The sequence below is a fragment of the Ambystoma mexicanum genome, chromosome 1p, assembly GCF_040938575.1.
Source record: "Ambystoma mexicanum isolate Mex_15411 chromosome 1p, UKY_AmexF1_1, whole genome shotgun sequence".
NCBI lineage: Eukaryota > Metazoa > Chordata > Amphibia > Caudata > Ambystomatidae > Ambystoma > Ambystoma mexicanum.
The window spans coordinates 207,676,349-207,700,789 of record NC_090921.1 but is presented as its reverse complement, the minus strand read 5'-3'; the positions used below and the strand labels follow the sequence as shown (position 1 = coordinate 207,700,789).

The window sequence follows — 24,441 nt, the reverse complement described above, 5'->3', positions numbered from 1 at the left end:
AGTAGCATTGGTCAGGTCTGACTGGGAAACTTCAAACTATCTTGGCATTTGGAACATAAATACAATGTAGCCAGGAAGCTTTCATGAATCAATTATATAGAGAAAGGCTCTCTTTGTTTCCCTGAGATTGCTTGAACCTTTACCAACATTCTAATTTTAGTGATAATAAATACTCCTACCAGTTATTAGGGAGCAATGAACGTCTATCAAAGTGCACATTGCTGTTTGTACCTTTATGTTGCATAGTAGGGCCTTGTGCTAAGGGGCTATGAAGCAAGGGACTCCATCTCTGAGAATCCATCTTTGAGAAACCTACAAAACCACCAGAAAGCAAGCAAAATGATTCACACGCGCCTTGTGACAAATCGATCTGACATTCATGGCCCTGAGGGACAGAAACTAATTTGGATTAGTAGCGCGACACAGCGGACATACATGCTGATAGTCAACTAAAGGTCCTAAGAACCAATTAGACATGGCAGCTCCCATGGAACCTGGATTGGTAAAGCACTACACAGAGGATCGGCATATTGATAGGCAATTAAATGGTACCCATTGAAAATGTTGCCAGCAAAAATGTAGTCAGTGAAAAGATTGTGGTGAAAATACCACTGCAGTCAAAAAGTTGGGAAGCAAAAAGTAGTAAAAAAATGTAGCTGAAAAGTAGACACAATTTGGGCTGCTAAGGTAATTGTTAGGGTTAAGGAGAGTTGTGTGGGCTTTTGATTGCCTGATTTAGGGGTAGGATAGGGATTAGGGTAAAGATGGGGTTAGTGTTAGAGCAAAGATTTTGGTTTGAATAAGGGTAAGCGCTAGGCTCAGGGTGGTTGCTGCAGGGCTGTTAATGTTGGCTAGTCTTTAGGGTACATCAAGTATCAAGGTAAGTATTCGGGTAGGAGTTATGGTAAGGCTAGGGCTAACAGAGTAATGGTTTGGGTGAGTGTTAAAGAAACGGATAAGGAAGTTGGGTAGAGCTGGTGGTGTTGGCGTAGGATAGGTGTTAGAATAAACCTAGTGGTTACTGCATTAGGGTAAGTGTTACAGTTGCAGTTAGGGTGAGACTAAGGTGAGGATTAGAGCAAGGGTTTGGTTCTGGGCAAGAGCTATGTCATTTGTGGCGAGATCTTGACAGGGTTGGAGTTGAGTTCACTGTTCGGTTTCCACTGATGAGTAACATGCAAATGTTCTGCTGCGCTGAAGGGTTAGTGTTCTGGAGGAGCTTAGTGCAGTAATTGGAGTTAGTGGAAGATTTGAAAAGAGCTTTTTTGGCAATCTTATTACTGGCCAGATTTTCAAATTTTTGCTGTCTACATTTTCTACATTTCTACATGTCTACATTTTCAGATGATTACATTTTCCTGCTGACATTTTCACATAGAACCAACGTATCGGTCCCGAGAACCAATTTACATAACGGCTCCCGCTAAACCTGGATTTGTGAAGCACTACACAGAGAATGCACACATTGATAGTCTAGTAAAGGTCCCTAAACCAATTGAAGACGCCCACTGAATCATGAAATCATCTTCTCCCCTTTCACCATATCCCACTCTATTTGGGAGTTTATTTAGGGCCGCATTACGAGCTGTGTGGTAGCCCTTAAATGCGGTGGTAACAGGGTTACTGCCGCATTTAAGGGTCCCCTCAATCATGAGTATGGCGTGTTTGCCCCCAGATCAGAGCTGGGGGTAAACACGCTGGAAAAATGCTGATTTTCAGTGCAATGGACCCAATGGGGAATGGGGAATAACGTTTACCACCCAACCCCTAATCCAGCGGTAAACCCACTGGAAAAGTGGGCAGTAATGCAAATAAAGTTGGGTTGTATCCCAGTCAGGATACCGCCCAACTCGTGATGAGGCCCTTAGTGTGTTCCAAAGAATTAACAAAGTTAAATCAACGAAATAAAATATTACACTATTGCTCAAATGAAACAAAGGAGTTAACGTTAAGGACAATGTTGCTGAACTAGAATATCCGCATGTTTGAACCTATGGAACAGAAGAAACACATTATCTCATTGGTGAGGGTAACCTTTAAGGGCTGTGTGAATGATTACATTAAACAATATGCTCACACCTCACTGTTCCCAAGAGGGATATTTTAAGCACCCTATCAATATTCCTAAACTCAATGGTCCAGGGTGCAATTCATAGAAACGTGCTGTGCCTTTCAAAAATCGCAAATTAACTGATAATCTGGCCATCCTAGAACCAGATGCAGAAGTTGTACAATTTAATTTCTAATATGCATCACTTTCTATCAGTTCTGTAGGGTAGACTTAAACCACAATTCCTAACCCATGACTCCTTCTAGGTATTTCTCTAAATCCCCACAAAGTCCATACCTTCTCACAACCAGTGGTGACCTTTTCCTTACTATACCACAATTGCACTGCACTGATGCACACCTGGGGACAGATGTAAAAGATCTGTGGGTGCAGAGATGCAAAGCCTCTTCATCTACAACTTTCACCTTGCAATGTGAAAGAGGGGGGACTGAAGATGCAAGAGGCCTGCAGCAGCCCCTCAATGTCAATTCTGCAGTCAGACATGTTCCTGGTAAACCGGCATTGGCCTGCTGGCTCCATGAAAGGGGGGCTAGGGGGCACACACGCAGTGATAGTCCTATAGGGCCTTGTAACAGCAAATGCATATTTTACATTCTCTCCTCGGTTTGGGAGGTTATGACGTTAAAACAAAAAACAGAAACGCTCATTTAAGACATAAGCATTCCCATTTCGGGAAGACCTTTACTGCACCCCTGACAAAATTATGCTTTCCCAAATACATGTCCTTCATCGCAAGAGACACTATGAACGGTAAAGAGATGCAAACCTGTCAATGGTCAAAGTGCATCCTGCTTTAAATAAGGATGTGGCAAGCCCAATGTGCGCACGTGGACAGATTCACAAAAGTGAAACTGTCCACGCATTTTGTGTAGGCAGATTCACTTTTCTAATTCAGTCACATTCAGATTCTAGGAGGTTTGTCCACTTGCTTGTGCACAAGCACATTCAAGTAGACACAAACATTTAAAAAACCTACCTAATGAGCTCTACTAGAACACACTCTTTCAGGGTCATATCTTAATTAGCCTGCTAATCCTCCTTCTAAGCCAGACCTCTTCCGTGATAGACCAGCGTGCTATCCTACTTGTGAAAATGATCTCACTGCAATACTACATACTCCCCCCTCTTAGACTTTCTCCCCAGTAGACCTTCCTTCCAACTACAAGTTACATCTCCTGCCTCCTAGACAAAACACACTTATGCTGGACTGCCCTACTCCCTTATCACAACACTCTTTCCTCGACTAGGCCACACTTTCTCTACAGGTTCTTGCCTCCCATAATCTTGAGCAAGTAGATTATTGTAATTGAGTTTCCAGGCTGACACTTCCCCATATCTGCCAGCAGGCAGATGCTTTTTTGTTGCACATGAGATGCAAAGTATCTAGTTGAGAAAGAGAGATAGCGGGATTGACAGTGTCAATGAGAGATAGTGAAATGAGACTTGTCTGCAAGAGGCCAGTGGCGGGAGTGCAGGGTTGCAGGTTGCTGCATTGTAGCCCCCCATTCCCTGTCTGACTGACTCGGATCTAAAATCTCCTACCACCATACACTACACATACATAACCCACCCAAAGACAGCCAAATGACTCTAGCTATTAGCATATCAACACTAACTAAACCATGACTACGCTCTCCTCTGTAACCCTATTGCACTCTCCTACATCAGCAGCTAACTAGACTCAAATCACTGTAGATGATCAGATCTTGGGCTCTTCCTCTGGACAACATCCTCCCAAGTGTCTTTGCCCAACCCACAAAAGGCAGATTAACACACAGGAAGCAGACACTTTAGACCAGCACCCATCAACACCACAGGTTTAGCATCTGCCTCACCCACTTTCTCACTAATGACTCTGCCCTACCAATTTCTCACAGAGCCAAGTGCAGTGAGCCAACCAACAGTGGTGAAGGGGCACTATACAAGACGACTTTATTTGCATTTAAAGTCTGCATACCCAAAGTCTTCCCTATTGCAGCACTGCTAGACCACACCTCCGACCACCACACCGAACCCTCCCACTTTCTGTCTAGATTGTTTGCCACTTGAATGCTAGAACAAGGAAGAGATGTGTGCATAGTTGTTTACATATTTACATATTGTCTGCTACCTCTGCGCCAAATGTGTTCCAGCGGATGGTGCTCCTATTCAGGTGCAGTTGCTGCCCCATGGACAATCCACTAGTGAAGCTCCCAACAATAACATCATGGGCGCTGCCATCTGGTTGTATCTGCAAGTTGGTGATGTCAAATAGGGCTGGCGGGTCACCGCTGCTGTCAAAGAACATGTCCTCCCCGTTCTTGTCCTTGAATCTCACATTTTTCATGTAGTGAAGGAGCTGGGTGAGCCAGAATAAAAAAAAACACAGATGTTACTTGCTTTTTAAAACTGTGCTTTTAGCATGCGGGAGAAAGATAGGGCGAAAAGGAAGGTTGCCTCTTTTTTGTTCAAGGGGGGCTTGACTCTTGACTCAAGAGGACAAATATCATATATCGAAAAAAACAGAGTCAACAGCTATCCCAATTCAGCTATGCATTTGGTGGTAGGTATGGAGAGCAGTAGTCTAGTTTAATACATACTAGCTCAGGGTGGTCACACAAAGGCTGGAGATTTCTTGGGAAAACAAATCAATTTAATCAAAACTTTAGACACATGTTTAAAATTCGTGGGTCCAAATACACAAGGTTGGACCTTAAAAGGTACATATATGCCCGGGGGGGCGACAGAGAAAACTCAAATATATACACTCCACATTTAAGTGAGGTTTAGTAGCAGATATTTGTGCAGATTCATACACTACTTGCAAGTAGTAGTGTGCAATTGTTGTCGACACAAACAGGTTGGTGTTTCTAGTTCGGGGTGTTAGAGGCCTTCGGTGAGAACTGGCAATTTGCAGATTCAGGGAAGGGTCCGACCTGTCATCAGGACGTGGTCATTTGTTGCGACTCGGACACATCACTCCACCATTCACAACAGCCTGCCCTTCCAGAAACACATAGCTAAGAAGGCCCAAACAGCCTGGCTCTGAATCTCCACCCTGCACAAAATCAAAACGTTTAAACCGCAGGACTTCTGGACTGTAATGCAGGCCCTTGTGGTCTTGCACATCAATGGGGGAAATGCCCTCCTTGTTGGACTCCTAGCTGCTCACTTGACTCCCCTAAAAGCGATCCACTATGCTGCAGCATGTCTTATTACGGGCGCACAAAAATTTTAGCAAATCTTCCTGTCCTACACAAACTACATTGGCTTCCTCTCCAGTCCAGGATACTGTTCAAGTTTGCACTTATCATCTACAAAGCAGTCACAAGTAGCATGTCCCATACCAGCTTACTAAGTACCACAAATCTGTTGGCATATGCTTCTCAACAGCAAATCAACCAACCGGCTTGAAGCACAACTTGTCCAAAAAGAGAGGACCTGCAAACAATCCTTCTTTTGTAACCCACCCTCTGGAAATCTAGCAAAACAAGGCTTTTTCCACAACACCTGACCACGGTTTAATTCCAATAGAAACACAAACCAATGCAAAGACCTCAACTCAAAGTACTGCACAACTTTTAAAAGATGCTAGCCCAAATGCTGTCTACCTGTACTCTGAACAGGGCACCGCTGCTTTTGAGCTCGATCCACGCTTTAAACCATAAAATTAAATAATAAAGGATAGTGGCACAGTTGTCCAGTTTATAGATGATAAGAGTGGTTTGGAGACGTTTGTTAGTTTTGATGTTTAATTTTCCTGATATTTGGCAGGTTGAGGCGAGCTGCTGTTGCAGTTTTAGAGATAAACGTAGAGAATGGGCCTCATTACGACCCTGGCGCTAAGGGGTTAACGGCACCGTAAAAGGCTGCGGCGCCGTTAACCCCTTAGCGCCTAATTACGAGGTCCCTTTGCGGCTCCCGACCTTAACGGCTGGTCTGGTAATTACGTACCGTAATTACCGCCTTCCCCATTCCCCATTGAGCCCTATGGGTGCATGGGGAATTACCGCTCCGCCAACCTTGGAATGAGGTGGTAATTCCCCATTGCACCATGGCGGACTCGTTGCAATACCGGCAGCAACCATGGTGCTAATAGCGCCATTGGTTACCGCCGGTGTTGTAATGAGGGCCAATGTGTGCAAAAGGATGTAGATGCCACTAAAATGTCTAGCCGAAGAGTAGTAGGGAAGAGTGTTAGGTGGGAACTGGATAGGTAGTGGACTAGAAGAGAGAGAGGACTCGGCAGGAAATAATTGCACTCTGTTTTGGAGGAGTTCAGCATACGAGAGTGTGAGGCCATCCAGTATTTAGGGGGGAATTACTGAGTCAGGTAATGTCCCGGAGAACATAGTTACACAACAGAATTAATGAAGGCCCCAGAGCATTACTTGACTCAATAATGCCCCACCAGCGTGGGGATTATTGCTATTAGTACTGGCCCCAATGGAGCAGGGTACTAAAAGCTTCTTTCTTATTTGTGAAATGATTGTTTCGCAATAAGAAAGAAATAATAAAAAATAATGCCCACCGTGGAAGGGAAAACAAAGTATGTTTACATGGCGACAATTGAAAATAATACAAAAAAGTAAACAAACAAAATAGCCACCAAAGTACGGGAGAAGGGACTTTGCATAGTCCCTTCATCCTTTCCATGACAACCTGTCGCAGATCGGGAGCGGACACACTGGTGACAGAAATGTTGCCAGCACGTCCACTCCTTAGATGGACAGAAAAGAAGGTAAGTGGGGGGGTGGCAGGGAGACAATTCTGTGGATGAGGAGTTGGGAGAGGGGAGAGGAGGACCACTTACCTGCTTCTCCTGCAGGGGAAGATTGTGGCCTCCTGCCTTGAGAAGGCTCGGAGCTGGGGCATTACTGTCTGGTAATTGCCCTGTTCTGTGCCTTTTCATTGGCTGAGAGGCTGCCATCTCCCTTCCTCCCCTGCCGGGTACTAAAGCAGAGAGATAGTCTGAGGTTTGGTAGATAGGTCAGTGGAGAGTTCAGGAAAGGAGAAAAAGATATGGGTGTCATCTGAGATGGGCTTGTACAAGAACCCAAAGGAGAAAATAATGGCCCTGAGAGCAGAAGTGTGCAGTGTGAAGACAGAGTCTTGCGAACACCAACAGCAAGAGAAGTGAGTTGAGAAGTGCTGTTGTTCCAGGAACCAGAGAAATGACAAGGTGCCAGGTCATACTCGATCTAGGCAAGTGCTTGACCACAAATCCCAAACAGAGTATTGAGGATATCAGAGTGAACAATGGCATCAAATGCAGCAGATAAGTCAAGGAGGATTAGGATATATGATAGGTTATAAAATCAGCTTGGAGGGGGTCTTGAAGCTTGTGTGTGTCAAGCAATTTAGAAAGGCGGATAAATAGAATTATTTCCAATACCTTAGACGTGACACAGGTTGGAAGTTGGTCGGCAGGTTTGGATCAGCACCTTGCTTTTTCAGGAGAGGGATGATGATGGCCGTTTTGAAAGTAGAGGGAAAGCAGACTGAGTCAAAGGACAGGATGAAGAGAGTTGAGAGGCCACTGGAGGGACACTCTCAGGATCAAGAGGATCTGATGGGGCACACGAGGGGGTTATCCTTCATCAGCAGTGGAAGGACTTCCTCTGTGTTGATATGACTGAAGTGTGAGATAGGGGCAGTGAATGAAGGTAGAGTTGGTGGCGTGAAGACGGTAGGAGGAGAGAATAAGCAGAGGACGAGGGTAGAATCCCTGAGTTTGGAGTGCGTGTCAATGAAAGAAAGGCGGAAATCCCTTTCAGCATTATGAATAAAAGACTTGAGAGTGTCAAGGGGAGTAGAGGTATAGTTGCAGGTCCTCATGATAGTGGGAGACCCTCCATCTGCGCAGGATTTTTTGCATGTTAATGCAAATACTGCATAATAAAGGGAAGACCAAAGGTTGAGGATGCTGGGATTTAGGTGTGTAAATTCACATTTGGGAGTGAGAAGAGAAGGAGTAATGAAGAAGGGACTGGAAGTTAGAGAAATCTGTGTCAGTGGAGGAAGGTTCTGGAGAGGAGGATAGCGAAAGGTGAAGGCTAGAGAGGAAAGGAGAAATAGCAGAGTTTACATTTTCTCATGGAAATAGGAGTAGTAGGTGGGGAGGAAAGGGTATAGGGAGGAAAGACAATGGTAGTGGAAACAATGGAGTGGTTCAAAAGAGATGGCATGACAGTAGTGTTAGCTGCTGAGAGAGAGTTGGAGATGAACAGGAGGTCAAGAGAGTTACCCAAAGAGTGAGTGGGTTGGTTAGGAATAGAGTGGATATGGTGTTCATTGAGACAATATTGAATTACAGATTCTTGTGGAGTGTTAGGAGAAGCAAGTCTAAAGCCACAAAAGAGGATGAGGTGATGTGACAGGTAGAGAGAATTGAGGAGTTTCCCGAGTTCATCCAATAATAGTTAATTGGCGGCAGGAGGGCGATAGATAGAAATAAAGTTAGTAGAGTAAGGAAGAGCAATAGTTGAGAGTGTACATTCAAAGGATGTAGGAGGAGATGTGACATTGGGGGTGCGAGATGGTAAGGGGGCAATAAAATAGGTGCCTGACACCACCACCTTTGCACGTCAGACGAGTAAAGTGAGAGAAAGAAAGTTTGGCGTCATGAAGGGCTGCCAGGGCAGATGTGTCAGAGGGTAAGATCCAGGTTTTAGTGATAGCAAGCAAATCAAGGGGAGGAGAGCTGGAGTGAAAGTAATAATCAATAAAGGTAGTCTTTTTGCAGACTGCATGTTCCAGAGTGAAATTTTCAGCTGATGCGGCAGAGAGGAGTAGAGGAGTGTAGTATGTGAGTAGGCGAGGCAGGGTGGGTAGGTCATACATAGAATAGACGATTCAAGTGCATGAGACGGGCGTAGTGAATAAGACAGATGGAGAACATGGAATGGATCGAGTGCATGCGACAAGTGACGTGAGTTGAACCGATAATGCATGATGAATGGACGAAGTGAGTAGAGCAAATGATGGCGGTGGAGTGGTTGAAGTCGGTGGAGCGGATGAAAGTCGGTGGAGAGGATGAAGTGCGTAGTGTGGACAAAGGTGGTAGAGTGAATGAGATCATAGAGTGGATGAGAGTGTAAAGCGCATGAGAGTGCAGAATGAATGAGAGCGTCGAGCGGATGAGAGTGTAGAGCGGATGTAGGGTGTAATGCAGATGTAGGGTGTGGAGTGGATGATAGAGTGGAGCGGATGTAGGGTGTTGAGCAGATATAGGGTGTTGAGCAGATGTAGGGTGCGGAAACGGATGTAGGGTCTGAGTGGGTGTTGAGTGTGGAGTGAGTTTAGAGTGTGTAGCGGGTGTAGAGTGTGGAGCGGGTGTAGAGTGTGGAGCGGGCATAGAGTGTGGAACGGGCGTAGAGTATGGAGCGTGCATAGAGTGTGGAGCGAGCATAGAGTGTGGAGCGGACGGATGATGTATGTGACGGAATGGGTGATGTTGGTAGAAGGAACGGGTGATGTAGGTGGTAGGTGGAAGGAACGAGTGATGTAGGTAAACGGAACGGCTCAAGTATGTTGAATGGAACGGATGTAAAGTGTGGAGCGGGTGTAGAGTGTGGAGCAAACAGGTGATATATATGGAACGGGTGAAGTAGGTGGAAAGAACGGGTGGTGTATCTGGAAGGAGGTGATTTATGGGTGATTTATGTGGACGGAACGGGTGAAGTATGTGGACGGAATGGGTCAAGTATGTTGAATGGAACGGGTGAAGTATGTGGATGGAATGGGTGAAATATGCAGATGGAATGGATGAAGTATGTGGATCAAACGTGTGAAGTGGATGGAACAAGTGAAGTATGTGCTTGGAATGGACGAAGCATGGGGTTGGAACGGGTGAAGTATTTGAGTGGAACGGATGAACAGGGTGGAACAAATGAACTGGGTGGAACGGATACACTGGGTGGAATGGATGAACTCGGTGGAATGGATGAAGTGGGTGGAACGGATGAAATGTGTGGATGGAAAGAATGAAGTATGTGGATGGATCGGGCGAAATGTGTGGATAGAATCAGGGGAAGTAGGTGAATGGAACAGGTGAAGTATGTGGAAGGAACGGGTGAAGTAGGTAGTGGGAATGGAGAAAGTGGGTGTATGGAACGGGTGAAGTATATGGATGGAACGGGTGAAGTATATGGATGGAACAGGTGAAGTATGTGGATGGAACGGGTGACTCATATGGACGGAACGGGTGAAGTATGTAGATGGATGGAACTGATGAAGTATGGGGAAGGAACGGATGAAATTTGTGGAAGGAACAGAGAAAATGGGTGAATGGAACAAGGGAAGTTTGTAGAAGGAACGGTTGAAGTAGGTAGATGGAACAGAGAAAGTGGGTGTATAGAACGGGTGAAGTATACGGATGGAACGGGTGGAGTATGTGGATGGATCGGGTGAAGTATGCAGATGGAAGGAACGGATGAAGTATGTGGAAAGAACAGGTGAAATATGTGGAAGGAACAGAGAAAGTGTGAGGATAGAACCTGTATATGTATATATGTGTAAAGTATATGGATGGAACGCGTGACGTATGTGGATGGAACGGGTCAAGTATGTGGATGGAACGGGCCAAGTATGTGGATGGAACGGGTCAAGTATGTGGATGGAATGGGTCAAGTATGTGGATGGAACGAGTCAAGTATGTGGATGGAACGGGTGAAGTGGATGGGCCTCATTACAACCCAGGCGGTAAGTTCCCTACTTTACCACCATGGTGTAAACTCTGTTTACACCATGGTGGATGGCGGATTTACCGCCCCATTCCAAGGTGAGTGGGGCGGTAAATCCCCATTCCCCATTTACCCTACCCCATTCCCATTTTTGCCCCATAGGGCATAATGAGAGTGGGGCAGACGCTAATTACGGCACCGTAAATTACGGTGCCGTAATTAGCACCAAGGCGGGTTAGCGCCTTGCATTTTAAGGCCTGCTAAAAGCAGGCGGTAAAATGGTAATCAGGCATTAAGCGTTAACGGCGCCGACGACGCCGTTAAACCCTTAAAGCCTGGGTTGTAATGAAGCCCGATGGATGGAACGGATGAAGTGGTTGGATGGAACTGTGAAGTATGTAGAAGGACGGGTGATATATGAGGATACGCTTACTCTCGTCCTTACACCACCACTCAACTAGAACACAGCAGTACTATGACACCATTCGGTATGACTGTTCTCATACCATCACTTGCCTCATACTCCCCATCATCCTAACTAAACACAGCTGGTTAAACACCCCCCCAGCCTAGGCGTTCTCCTCAGGCCTAACACAGCCAGAATCGGTCTGGATAACAACCTGCCAGAACGAACACATACTCCTGATCTCCCAACTCCAAACCTACCGCTAAGAAGCAGCTATCACACGAATTCCACAGCTGCTGTGCACATATCCGGTGCTCACACGCACCGTATGACTCTCTCTCTCTCTACTGACTTGAACTTCGGTTCCTGAGGGCGTTCAACCTACCAGCGCCTTGTGATCATACCAATGGTACATAAGGCGCTATATAAATGCAAAATAACACAACATAACATAAGAGCAAAGCTGCCTGTTGGCTGGCATTGTTTGTTAGAAAGTGAAGGTCGTATGAAGATGATGTAGTGAGAATGGTGAGTTGTGAGTTTTATGAAAGGAATAGGAAAGGTGGGGTATTTTGCGACACTGGAGAGAGCATAAGGAGATAATAGCAGGATGAGGAAGAGAAGGATGAAGACAGGATGCATTTTAGTTCAGTAGTAGTCAGCTGTCAATGTACTAAGTGGATTTGAGGTATTACGAAATGGAGCAGGAGAGGAGGCCATATAAAGGCTCACAGGTGAAGAGGCAATGATGCTAGAAGTAAAGGATAAGTCGCCCCAGTAACGAGGAGTAAAGTAGGAGGGGTGGCAAGGAGCATTCAATGGTGGGAGGAGGGAAGTGAGAACAGCAGACAGCAGAATTGGGACAGGGCACAGTTCAATGTGGCTCTCAGCCTAGTTAAAGCCCCTTCTGAGGATGGAAAAACCATTCAGAGGTGGTGAGTTTGGGGTTCTTGTATGTTCACTGAACTCTGCAGGCAGCCTCGGGGAGCTGGAAGCAGTTCCTCTGGTGGTGGTGTTCTTATTTTATTTATTGGGCAGCAAGGTAAAGATCGATATCTGATGTTTAATAACATACTAGTATAACATGTGAAGATAGCCAAGTAATTGATAGTTAAAGCTTACAACTGTAAAGAGAACAGTAACCCAAAACCCAAACAATAAAATGAATCCACAAGATCAAATAATCACTGCACTTCTTTGTAAGCGAAAACAAGGTTTATTAAATGCAAAAAGGTCTCAAACGGTCCCGTAGAACCAAATTGACACAGGGCTCTCCATGCCCCAAGCAGTTACAGGTTGTATAGCGGAGAACCGTGAATCTGCATACATAGGTTACAATATTATCCCATCACCATCATTGGCTAACACCTGTAGAACATACTAATACCCCCTATAGTCCATGGACCGATCGGCCACACCTTATCTACACCCAGTCCGGTAGAAACGTGGCCCACTACATCATCACTATTAACTCCAGGTACGGGTTTGGTTAGTGAGGATATTGACACATTAATAAATCGTGACCTTCACTTGATGTGCACCCCTCCGATCTGGACATGATCAAAGTAAACTGGTGAGGCCAACTCGTCTTTAAAAATAAAATAGGCCTTCTCATTATAGCAGATGGCGCTGTGCACACAAGCTGCACCCCTGACCTTGTACTAAATATATTGAAATCACCTCTGCTCCTCCTTTCCCGAATTATGGAACGTTCCGGACACTGCTCCCCTCTTATCTCCTTCAAATGCCAGGTACCCAGTAATGACCTGACTGGGGCACTGCTCTTGAGTTTGAATTTCAGGGATTTATTTTCTTTGATTGTGTGTTTACTTATAATTCAAATGGAATGACAGCTCCTTAAGTGCGGCCAGTAGTGCACTAAATCTTTGCCTGGCCACTTGGCATCTGTAAACCTCATGCCTTATTATCATGAATTTGTCCATCACACAGTGTTGTTCTCCCCAGAGTTAACATTCCATTCCCACCATCCATACAGGCCCTGCAGATGCATACAATTAGGATTTATCTGTGCAATGCAGTTTTCTATGACCTAGGCTTCTATGCTGGGAGACGGTAAAGGGATTTGTCTTGGGACTGAGCTTACCAGAGCCTCATCTCTTTCCTTGCATCTCACCAAAGAGCATAACTTTGTGTAAAACTACTAAACACAGAGCCTATACAATGCCCTTTCTATAACTTCTGCATCTGCCATATTATTACATTTGTTGCTCTTTTTGTGTTGCTATATGTGAATTTTTAATATGTGTGACAACTAACTACAAGTGATATGTACACCTTCTGCTGTGCACAACTCACCCTGCCCACACACTGATAAGCGGTAATAGGCTTTCCTCAGCCTGAGCCTTTTTGCCTGGCTGGGATGGTGAATGTGCACCCCAACGTTCCCGCTTTAGTTAATACTACATTAACTAACCCGGTTGCCTCCTTCCTTCTATAGTCATCCTCTTTGAGCAACCGCGCCCTACACACATAATGTAAACTTCCCCCGCTCAGGCATATTTTTCCGGAGTACCTGTCATAAAGCAAAACCCCCCATCTCCAGCTAGGTCAACCCTGTGCTCTACATAGTTCCCAGGATCAAGTGGGGGTGTAGCCAAGGTACCCGGGGTCTGAAATCCTGTTCTGTTTTTTACCATCCTTGGTCTTGCAACCCCTATCCCATCTATCAGTAATGGTGTACCTGTGTTTTGTGAGAGTAGAAGCTCTACTCGTTGTTATTGACACCCTCACAGTTGCGCTTTTTGGCAAGGTCTTTGTACAACAACTCAGGATCATTTGTCACAAACAAATAAGCACGAGCAGAAAAAACAATAACTTCACAGCTATTTCCAACCACAATGGGGCCCATGAGAACATCGTTTCGAACCAGTCATCAGCATTTACACCTGCTTCTTTCCACATGGCAATCCTCAATTCATGAAGGACCTGTATCGGATGATTGTTGCATCATTTGGGGGAATGTACATGCAACAAGGCAAACCAATTTTTTTGCACATTTCCCTTTCCACAATTCATCTGATCTGGAGGATCATGAGCCAGATTGCCCTTAATTCAGTTTTAATGGAATTAAGACCCTGCTCCATCTGGTTTGCCAAGTGAAGCATCTCCCACCTGGTGATCTGAAACCACTTGGCATTTTCTGCAGTCTGGACACCTGTCACCAGGAGGGAGTTAAAAAAGGTTTCGCTTTTGGCAAATAATTTAAACTGGACTGGGATCGCCTTCAATTTTTCAGAGTCTTTGGACAATCAATTGGATCTTTTCTGGTGACAACGTCTTAGAAAGTGGTGGGCACGCTTTTTGGATGGGGGCTAAACTGCTGCTCGGGGTGGCACTTTTGTAACAGATGGGCATCAGGAATTATCAGAATCGCTGAGTGCAAGCTTGTCAGTAGTCAGTGAACATATGCCCCTCCATGATGTCAGGACATGTAGTAATGCTTATTGTCCCTCCACCCAATAGACATCCATTAATGCTGCTGTGACTTCGGCCAGATCAGGGATAAAAAGTGCCTTATTACCTGGAATGTTAGTTCCTACAGGTATAGTGCCATTCACTTGGAAAATAAATGCTCCACTGGCCTCTTGCTTGTGTCTCGCTTAACTAAATCCATGTCAATTTTGGCATGTCATTTCTCCATGTCCTGCAAAATTTCTGATTGACGCGTGCCGCTACATCCTCCGAGGACCCCAGCAAGGCAACCGCTGCACATCTCACTACTCCTGTCACCCATCTGTCATTGGAAAACAACATTCCTTTCATTTTGAGCAATGCCCTTATTTTGCAACAGGTTTGTACTTTCTCTTGGCACACTCTTCATCATCTCTGTCCATTATTACTCCACAGGGTCAAGTGTACTTCACGTTGGGCTATAAGAGGTGGCATTTCTTGAGGAATAACATCTAGGGTGCACTGTTGCATTAGGTATCAAAGAGCATAATAGCAGCTCTGGTTTGACCTCTTGACCTCTCCCTCCCCACTTTGTGCATGTGATTATACCACAAGTTGTCTATCTCAGGGTGGTGCACATCCACCACGGTATCCAGAATCACAGCCTTATACTGATTATATTCTATCTCAGTTTCCCTCCTGGTTTGTGACGTCCCCAAAGATACATCTGTGTAATTTCCATACTCCCTCTATATTCCCTGTTAGGGACAATTCTCTTCTAAGGCTAATTTCCCTTGCCTATAGAGTCCCCCAGCAGCTTTGCTGGATTTGAAGGGTTTATTTTTTTCTCCTGCTAAGAGTGAGACCCTTTTTTCCCACTCTTAGAGAGATTGCTAGTGTGTGTTTTAGGCCATCTTGTGTGCTTCTGGTCTATGGGGTTTTTCTCACCCTCATAGGAATCATCTTTTTAACATGTGTGGTACACAGCACCCTCTCTGCCATACCACAGAGGTGTCGTAGCGACCCCCAAACATAGACTCCATACCCTGGGACTGACTACTGTCTCCCAGGGCATGTAAAGTCCCCATTGACTTGACTAGTCAATTCTTATGAACTAAACCAGTACAACCCATCTTACTACGGAAGTACTAGAAAGGGTTAATAGTTTTTCCCTAGCGTTCATTTTCGAGGGGGTATCCTACAGTCCCTCTCTCAAAAGTTTCTGGCTGGTGGCAGTGGTTACTACCATAAATATCTGGCCGCAAATATTTCCCTATGGGATTTTCCCATCGTTCGAGGCTACCACTTTTACTGACAGCCTCTAACATACCACCGGTTTATTTTAATATTAACTTTACTCCAGTAGGTTTTTATTGCCAGAACTTTGATAATATTTCTTTCTCATGTCTTTCTCTATAATCCTAACCCAGGTCGGGGATCCTTTGTTTGTCCTTTTGGCGGGCTTCTGCACAGAAGCCCTCCTCTCAGCGCCACTGAGTCTGGGGTAGACAGGATGTGTGGGAGAGGGAATAGGCACCCTGCACAGGGTTGCCTACACAATCCAAGTCGCACTCTGCCCTGATAGGCTGGGGGTTCTCTCGCCAGGAGAGCAACCCCACTGTGTGAGTGACAGCTAAGCTGTATGAATGGCGGACTTGCAGCATAAAAGCAGGGTCCTGAGGACTGGAGGACAAGACATCACCACTGGAACTAAGAAACCGAAGAGGAGAGAAGCTGAAGACTTCTGCAACGACTGAACCACCGGTGAAGCCCTGTTGCAGATCCTCACCACTTTTCTCCAACGACTTGAGAAGCTCTTCCTCGGAAAGAGCCTTCTTCCCTTGAGCTGGTGGGGCCAACCAGTTCGCCAATCGCTGTGAAAACAGAAAAATAATATGAGGCCGGGAAGCCCGAAAGGAAACACACCAACACAGGTTACAAAGAAACATACAAGTGCTTTATTTCAAGCTACAACAGTTACCAAGTCAATTGACAAACGGATAGCTATTTGGCTCTCAGTATAACATAACAAACTTCAACGAGGGTTCAATGTGTTCAGTGAGAGACCGCACATTGGAATACCCGGGCTATTTATACAATTTGTCCAGCCCTTGGCCAACCCTCTTGCGGGTTAACCATTCTGCGAAATACAATACTGGTCTTAGGGTTCCTTGCCAGGTCAACCTTTAATATATGCATTTTGATTAGTTTTGCTGATATAAGTAGTACATTTACATATAGGTCAACAATAGGAGAAGGTCTCTGTTCGCGACCCCGACAAGTGGCCTGCAGGCATATTAATTATTCAGCTGTACGGAGGTCACAACGACCAGAATCTCATTCGGCATGTCATTTGGCCTCCATTTTGATGTTCAGGGTGACTTCTGCATAACAAGAGAACCTAAAATGGCGGCTTAATCCAAGATGGCGGCTTACATTGATTTCTCTAAGGTCAAGACCTTGTTGTGGAGTTTATTCGCGCATGATGTTTAGACAACTTGGCGTAGGCCAATACACATACAACTATTACAATAGGAGGCATAATATTATTTCTATTCCGACAAACCCTCCTTTTGGCCTATGCCAAGTGCTAATACCATTTCTAATGTCTTTGTAAATAACTCCATGCATTGTCGTCCATACATCCTGAATCGTTATCTGTAATATCTATAGCCATTAGGTCGTTCACCAGAACCTCTTGCAACACAAACTCTTTAGATGCTGTATCTGGGGCATACACTTTATGTCCTATCGTGCTCACCGCCTGAGCGCAACATCCCCCTAGCATTGCACATATACCCGGTAGACATTGGATACAGCAACAAAGGAATAGCAGAATTCCAAAAATAACCAGTATGACAGAAAGCACCTTCCAACCCCAGGATTGTAGGGAATGCCAAAACCAAGCACTAATCTCCCACAGGAACATACACTTCTGAACTAAGGACGTGCAAGTTCTGTATTGCTTTGAAAATTGTCGGTGAGGAATCTGGTTCGAAAACACAACACGCGGACCCCACTATTTTACATACTCCACCACGTTCTGCCAGAATGACATCTAATGTCATCCGGTTTTGGAGCGCTACCAATCTTATTGCTTTCTGTTCCAGTGTCATATTATAGAGTATATCCGTGGTCCGGTTGATGGTTCTCTCTAGTACTCTTGCTAGCCCCCTAATATTTTCAGAATTTGCTATGTGTCCCCAAAATGGCACAACTGATTTTGTTATATCTCCCAATATTTGCCCTGGGGTATCTCCATTCTCGTCCCGCCGTGGGCGAGCCTTAGAAACTTCCAATGTGCTAGCTATGAATACCTCAGGTAACAGGATTCCTAAATAACAGGTTCCCTGCCAATCCTTGGGCAACTAGGGAAATGCTGTACTACCGCAAACGAAATAGACAGGCCCCCCTACATACAGAGGCCTGTTCTCCCCGGTCAAATTTACAATGTTCACACAAACTTCAAAATCTCCCATTGACCAGGTGCCATTCCTTTGTACACAGAAGGGAACTGAATCGGGGCTATGGTTAATGGAGTAGGAAGGAGGCACGGTGTTCTTATTGCCTATCGGAGCCATTTTAAAGGAAATTAGAGTTTGGAAGGGAAGAGACAGTTTATCAGATGGCCTAATAGAAGCAACATTAGGCTTACTTCTATTTGCAAAAAGCGAGCATCCCAGGGGAGTCAATTCACGTTTCTCAAAATCATTTAAATTAGTTCCATCAAAGTTCCCTGAGATGCTATCATTCCAACAGCCAAAGAATAGTGCTCTATGAGAGGCATAGCAAGCAGGCATTAAAGGTAAAGGGTGAATATACCATTCTAGCCCCTTGTTCCCATGTTTCGGTAAATGGGTGCAGATCCAGCAATTACTCTTATTAAAAATGGCATGCGTTGAATTCATTATTATCATTAAAGTGTTATTATGATACTTTCGTCTATGCTGGGAGTCCCTAGGTGACAAAGTATGAAGGTGTACAGAGGGAGTCAGAGCAGTAGGTACAATTTCAATTGGCAGAAGAGGCTCTAGAGGATACATTTCTTCAAAGTACCAGAGTCCCACGGCAGTAACTATACAAATTCCAATTACTATCATCACAACACAGCAATACGTTTTCGGGGCCCAGGCACATTGTTCATTGACCGAGTTGGTCACCCCCTTATTTACAAGTCCAATGCGAGCAGCAGCGGTGGAGGTGGCAGACATGGTAGTTTTTTCAATCGACGACCCCAATGTTCGTTGCTGGCGACACTACGGTCGCGCGACTTCTTAGTCCTTCCCCAACCCTAGCCAGCAGAATCCCCTTTTTTTCCCAAAACTTTCCTTTGCAAGAACAAAACTCTCAATGACTCTTTTCTTTTCCAGATGCACAGGCAAAACCTGTGCCGTAGTTCTATTTTCTTCGTCGAAGGTCGTACCTGGTGGTTCCCGGTACTGTTTGATCCGGAAATAAGGTAACGTCACTTCCTGAGGGAAGCAACGTATCAGAGGCGACGGAAGTCGCAGAACTTGAAACAACGTTTTCCGGAAATGACCTTTCCAAAGAGTGTGGAGACAAAATGGACTGTTCCCCAAGCTCCACGGGCTCAGAGAGATTCTCCGACACACTCACAGCGCTATTTGCTACTCCAGGATCTGAGATTGTAGCATCAGCAAGGGGTTCTGCTTCTTCTGTAACGTGTGGCGTCGGGTGAGGAAGTTTCTTGACATGCGTTGCGTGGATCCAATGCTTCTTTCCAGCCACCCGCACTGCTGTCTGGGTGACCAACAGCACCTGGTAGGGTCCCCGCCAGCGAGGCGCGAGGCAGGAAGACCTTTCGTAGGCCTTCACCAGGACCTAACTTCCAGGCTGAATATTGTGCCCTGGGCCCGTAAACCGTACAGGTAAAGCTGATCGAACCTGATGCTAAATGAGATACAGATTTTTAGTCAACTGGTTAAAGTAGTCTGCAAGCAATATATTTTCAACATCTCTCAACGCTTTAGGCTTCGGAAGACCCCAAATATTAGCAGGCCCCCCCATCACCACCTCGAATGGGGAAAGCCCCGTCTTAGTTTGAGGTGTGGCACGCATCGCTAACAACACAATAGGTAAGGCGTCCGGCCATTTCAGTTTGGTGCCGGCGCATGTTTTAGCAAGCTTATTCTTTAGGACACCGTTATGTCTCTCTACCAACCCAGCACTTTGAGGATGTCTAGCCAAATGAAATCGCTTTTCGATGTGTAATGCTGTGCATATCTGCAAAATTACTGCTGCAACAAAATGTGGACCGTTGTCCGACCAAATTAATCTTGGAAACCCAAATCGTGGGAAGAATTCCTTTACCATAGTCTTCGCAGTGGTCATGGCAGTAGCATCTTTAACAGGGAAAGCCTCAACCCATTTACTAAAGGCACAAAAGATCACAAGGACGTATTTTAGATTGTTACACCGTTCCATCTCAATAAAATCAAAGTTGATGACCTTGAAGGGGACAGAAGAAGGCCCAAAACTACCCCTTCGAGTTGCTGTCCCCTTCCCCACATTGTGCTGCAAGCAAATCATGCAATCTTGGACATAGCGCTGCGCGATTTTCAAAATTTTATCATTTACCCAGACTTGTTCTAACATTTTCGTGATCTGCTGAGCACACACATGCGTAGGACCGTGTGCCATCGTAACCATCGCCATCACATATGAATTAGGGAGCAACCATTTCCCTTCAGATGTGTCCACCCAACACCCATCTTCATCTAGTTTCCCCATCCCTTCGGCCCACTTCTTAGACTCTTCTATTGTGGCATCAGTTTGGATATCTCGTACAGACCCAATACCCTCATCCATTACATAGGCATCTCTCGTTTCTCTTAGAGCATACATGTCTGTGCTAAGGTCTGTGGCCGTTTGCCTGGCTATCTGGTCAGCAAAAGAATTCCCTTTCCCCACATCATCTATGACCTTACGATGCGCTGCACATTTCATGATCACTAACTGACTAGGGAGCGCGAGTGCCGAGAGCAATTGCACTATCAGGGGGCCATGCTGAATCTTGGTCCCATGTGAGGTTAGGGACCCTCTTTCCGACCAGAGCCTCCCAAAGTTGTGAGCCACCCCAAAGGCATTCTGGCTATCAGTATATATATTTACTGTATGCCCTTCGGAGAGTTCACAAGCTCTGGTCAACGCTATAATCTCTGTGGCCTGTGCGGAGTTATGCGGAATTCTCTTAGTTTCAACAACCGTACTCAATGTAGTGACTGCATAAGCAGCTGTAGATGTACTATCCGGAAGTTTGAAGCAGGAGCCATCACAAAACAGCTCCCCTTCCAAATTATCCAAAGAGTATCTATAAGGTCTATCCTGCCCTTTGTTTCCTGTTCAGTAGTATACGGGCAGTCATGTGATTCTTCATCACCGCAAACAGTATTTTGCGGGAAAGGTAGGAGTTCAGCTGGATTAAGAACACAACACCTCTTAATTTGAATGTGAGGGGCAAACAAAGTTAATTCATACCTCGTCAGCCGTGCAGAGGTGAGGTGCTGTGTTTGGGTTTTATTCAATAGGACATCTACAGAGTGAGGTACCATCAGGGTTAAATCATGGCCTAGGACCATTCCCTCACTCTGTTTACAGACGCGGCAGCAGCAGCAACTGCTCTCAAACATCTTGGCAAAGCGCATGCGACAGGATCAAGGGGGGAAGAGTAGTAGCCGCACAGTCTATTCTTCCCTCCATGTTACTGTGTTAACAGAGCCAAAGCACATCCATCACATTCATGCACAAACAACACAAAGGCCTTATTGTAATTTGGAGTACCCAGAACCGGTGCAGAGCATAACGCGGTTTTGAGAAGCTCAAATGATCCTTGATGTTCCCACTTCCATGGCAGCGGCGAAGAAATGCCCTTATTCGTCAAGGCCAACATCGGTTTTATCACTAGTGAGAAGATGGGATCCACAGCCTACAGTAAGAAGCCATACCTATTAATGCTCTGACTTCCTTCTGTGTATTTGGGACAGACATGCCAGAAATGTGTTTTATTCTTTCAGGTGTCAATCTTCTCCCCTCCTTTGACAGGAGATAGACTAAATAGGCGACCTCCTGACAACAATATTGAAATTTCTTAAGCGAAGCTTTATGACCATGTTCAGCCAAATGAATAAGCAACGATACAGTGCCTTCTTTACAAGCACTTTCAGAATCTGCAGCTAAAAGCAAGTCATCGACATACTGAAGCAGTGTACAAGTAGATCGCAATTCAAGGGTGTCAAGCTGCTCTTTCAAAGCCCGACTATAAATGCTTGGACTTTCAGTATAACCTTGAGATGCACGAGTAAATGTGAACGAACGTCCCCCCAAGGTGAACGCAAACAAATATCTACTATCCTTGTGTATAGGAATACTGAAGAAAGCATTCTTCAGATCCACAACACTAAAGTGAGTAGCTGTAGCAGGGATCATTGTTAGTATCGTTGTCACATCAGGCACAATTGGAAATTGTAGGGTGACAACTTTATTAATAGCGCGTAGATCAATTATGAAACGGAATGGGATTGCATTGTCGCCTTTCTTGTACACGGGTAAAATCGGACTGTTACATAAACTACCTGCAATCTCTTCGATCACTCCTCGATGCACAAAATCGGAAACAATGCACTTCAAAGCACGCTCGCCCTCAACTGATATTTTATATTGCGGAATGCGTGGTAGTTTAACTCCATGTTTCAAAACTATTTTAACGGGTTCAACCTGTAATACCCTGACATCATTGTCGTCAACCGCCCACAAACATTCCGGGACAACGCTAAACTCAGGAGGCAATGGTCGAGTCAGAAACTGAGAACTGGGAAGTTGCTGTGGTGAAATCGTCAGTCGCACTCCATCAGAGGAACAATGAATTACTGCATTTAATTTCTTCAACAGATTTAACCCCAGCAAATTCTCTCCAGAGTCAAGAGGAATGGACAGTGGTCCATAAAGGGACCCAAAGAAACAGGCACCGGCGAAGAAACCGGACAAGCAACTGGTAATCCAGAAAACCCTAAGAAACATTAGTTTGCCCTGACAGTGGAATGTTTGGAACCCGAGAATGATCAATGGAGCACTTCTGTGCTCCAGTGTCTATCAAGAACTGATGTTTCCTATTCCCCACTAACAGTTCAACGTAGGGACCTTTTTGACTAACGGGAATAGGTGAAGTTTCCAAACCCTGCTTCGGGCAATCCTAACGAAACAAGATGTCGTCGAAAGGAAGCTCTTCAGAAAGGTAGGCAGCAGAAGGGTGATCAAATATGTTTCTTGTGTCCACACTCGAAGTCTGATTATCCCGTGAAAAAGGTTGCTGAGGATCTTGTGAGAACTGACCTCTATCAGGGCCCCCCCACTCCGGGGTGACCTCTAGGTCGTCTACCCATACTCCCAAATGTGTTGTTTGACCTCTGTCGAAGGACGGGGCACTGTGCACGCCAATGACCTTCCTGGCGGAAATAGGCACATTGATTAATATTCACAGGACCCAACAGGACGTTCCCTTGCGGAACATACTGACCTCTGGTCTGTGACTTGCCTCCTCTGGGATTTCTAACAATTTGCTGTAACAATACTTTAGTCTTCAAATCTCCTTTCCTCTTCTCGACTCTATCTTTTTCATTATTGACACGGTTCTCGTAATACTGAGCCATGTGCAAAATTTCAGATTGGGATTTCGCCTGCCAAGCGCTCTCAGAGGACATAATCTGTGACTGGATGTCAGGCAGCAATCCACGTACAAATTTGTCCACAAACAACCTTTTCCCAGACTCTGTGCCCAAGTCCTGTCCACTGAAGTCAGAGAATACCTGTTCGAATCGATTAAAGAATTCGGTGGCACCTTCAGATTTTCCTTGAACACAGGCCGTAAGCTTGTCCCAATTTTGCAACAATCCTATCAGGCAAAGTGAGTATTACCTGCGGTGGTTTCTCACCAGCCGGTCTTTCCCCATCAAGCCTAGTTATGTTAGCCCACGTATCTCCCAACCCAGGCACATTGTCTATTGTTCGAACCTGCTTCCATAAATCTACGGGCAGGAGTACAGGGAATAGCAAGTCAATATCACTTAGGGTGAACACAGAGGACTGTAAAACGGACTCTATCTCTTTGTAGAATCCTGTTGGATTTTTTCCTAATATCAGGAATTGATTGTCTAATAGTGTTCACTTCCTGTCGCAAAAATGGGACCTGAACAAATTGTGATACATAATGTGCAGAAATGTCCACAGCGGGTGCACCTGTCCCAACGTTAGCAGGAATCTCAACCTTTGGGAGAAATGTCGGAGGAACCTCTCTCATTGGCAACTGAGATATAGGTAATTCCGATCGCTTACTAAGCAACAGAGCCAGGTCGAGCGCTAAGGCAGTCGAAGAAGTGTCGGGCGAAAAAAGCCCTCTTACAAATACCCAATAACTCTGTAGGACAACTAACCTTCTTCCTTATACATTCATCCTGCAGGTTCTGTACCATTACCTGAATCACCTTCCTCTGCATTTCTACTGTATACTGACTATACGTGTCATACACTTCATCTGGCGGAATCGATGAATCCGAGATCCATCGAATCGCATCTTTGGTACAGATTCGTACTTCCTCAGATGCCGATTTACGACACGGAAGGAACCGTTTCTGTACATACATACTGTCATCTTCATCATCCTCATCCCGCAATTTTTCTAAGTCCCTCCTATAATCAAATAACCTCTCAACATGACCATGTACTTTCTCCTCAGTGTCCCTCGAAAGCGCTAAAGTATTCAGATCCCTCAACCCTTGTGGGAGATCCGCATTATGTAATCTACCCCATATTACACATAAATAAGTCACCAAACCTTCAATAAAAACATTTTTCTCTGGAAAATTGCCCATATTTGA

General features: G+C 45.2%; 1 protein-coding gene across 1 annotated transcript in view; it reads right to left on the bottom strand.

Annotated features, from left to right (window-relative positions):
- LOC138471054 (extracellular calcium-sensing receptor-like) overlaps positions 1-24,441 on the bottom strand; it is a 121,054-nt gene that overhangs the window by 28,912 nt on the left and 67,701 nt on the right. The window contains exon 4 of the mRNA XM_069609039.1: positions 4,182-4,409. Coding sequence (XP_069465140.1) covers positions 4,182-4,409 — 228 coding nt within the window. The remainder of the gene's footprint in view (positions 1-4,181; positions 4,410-24,441) is intronic.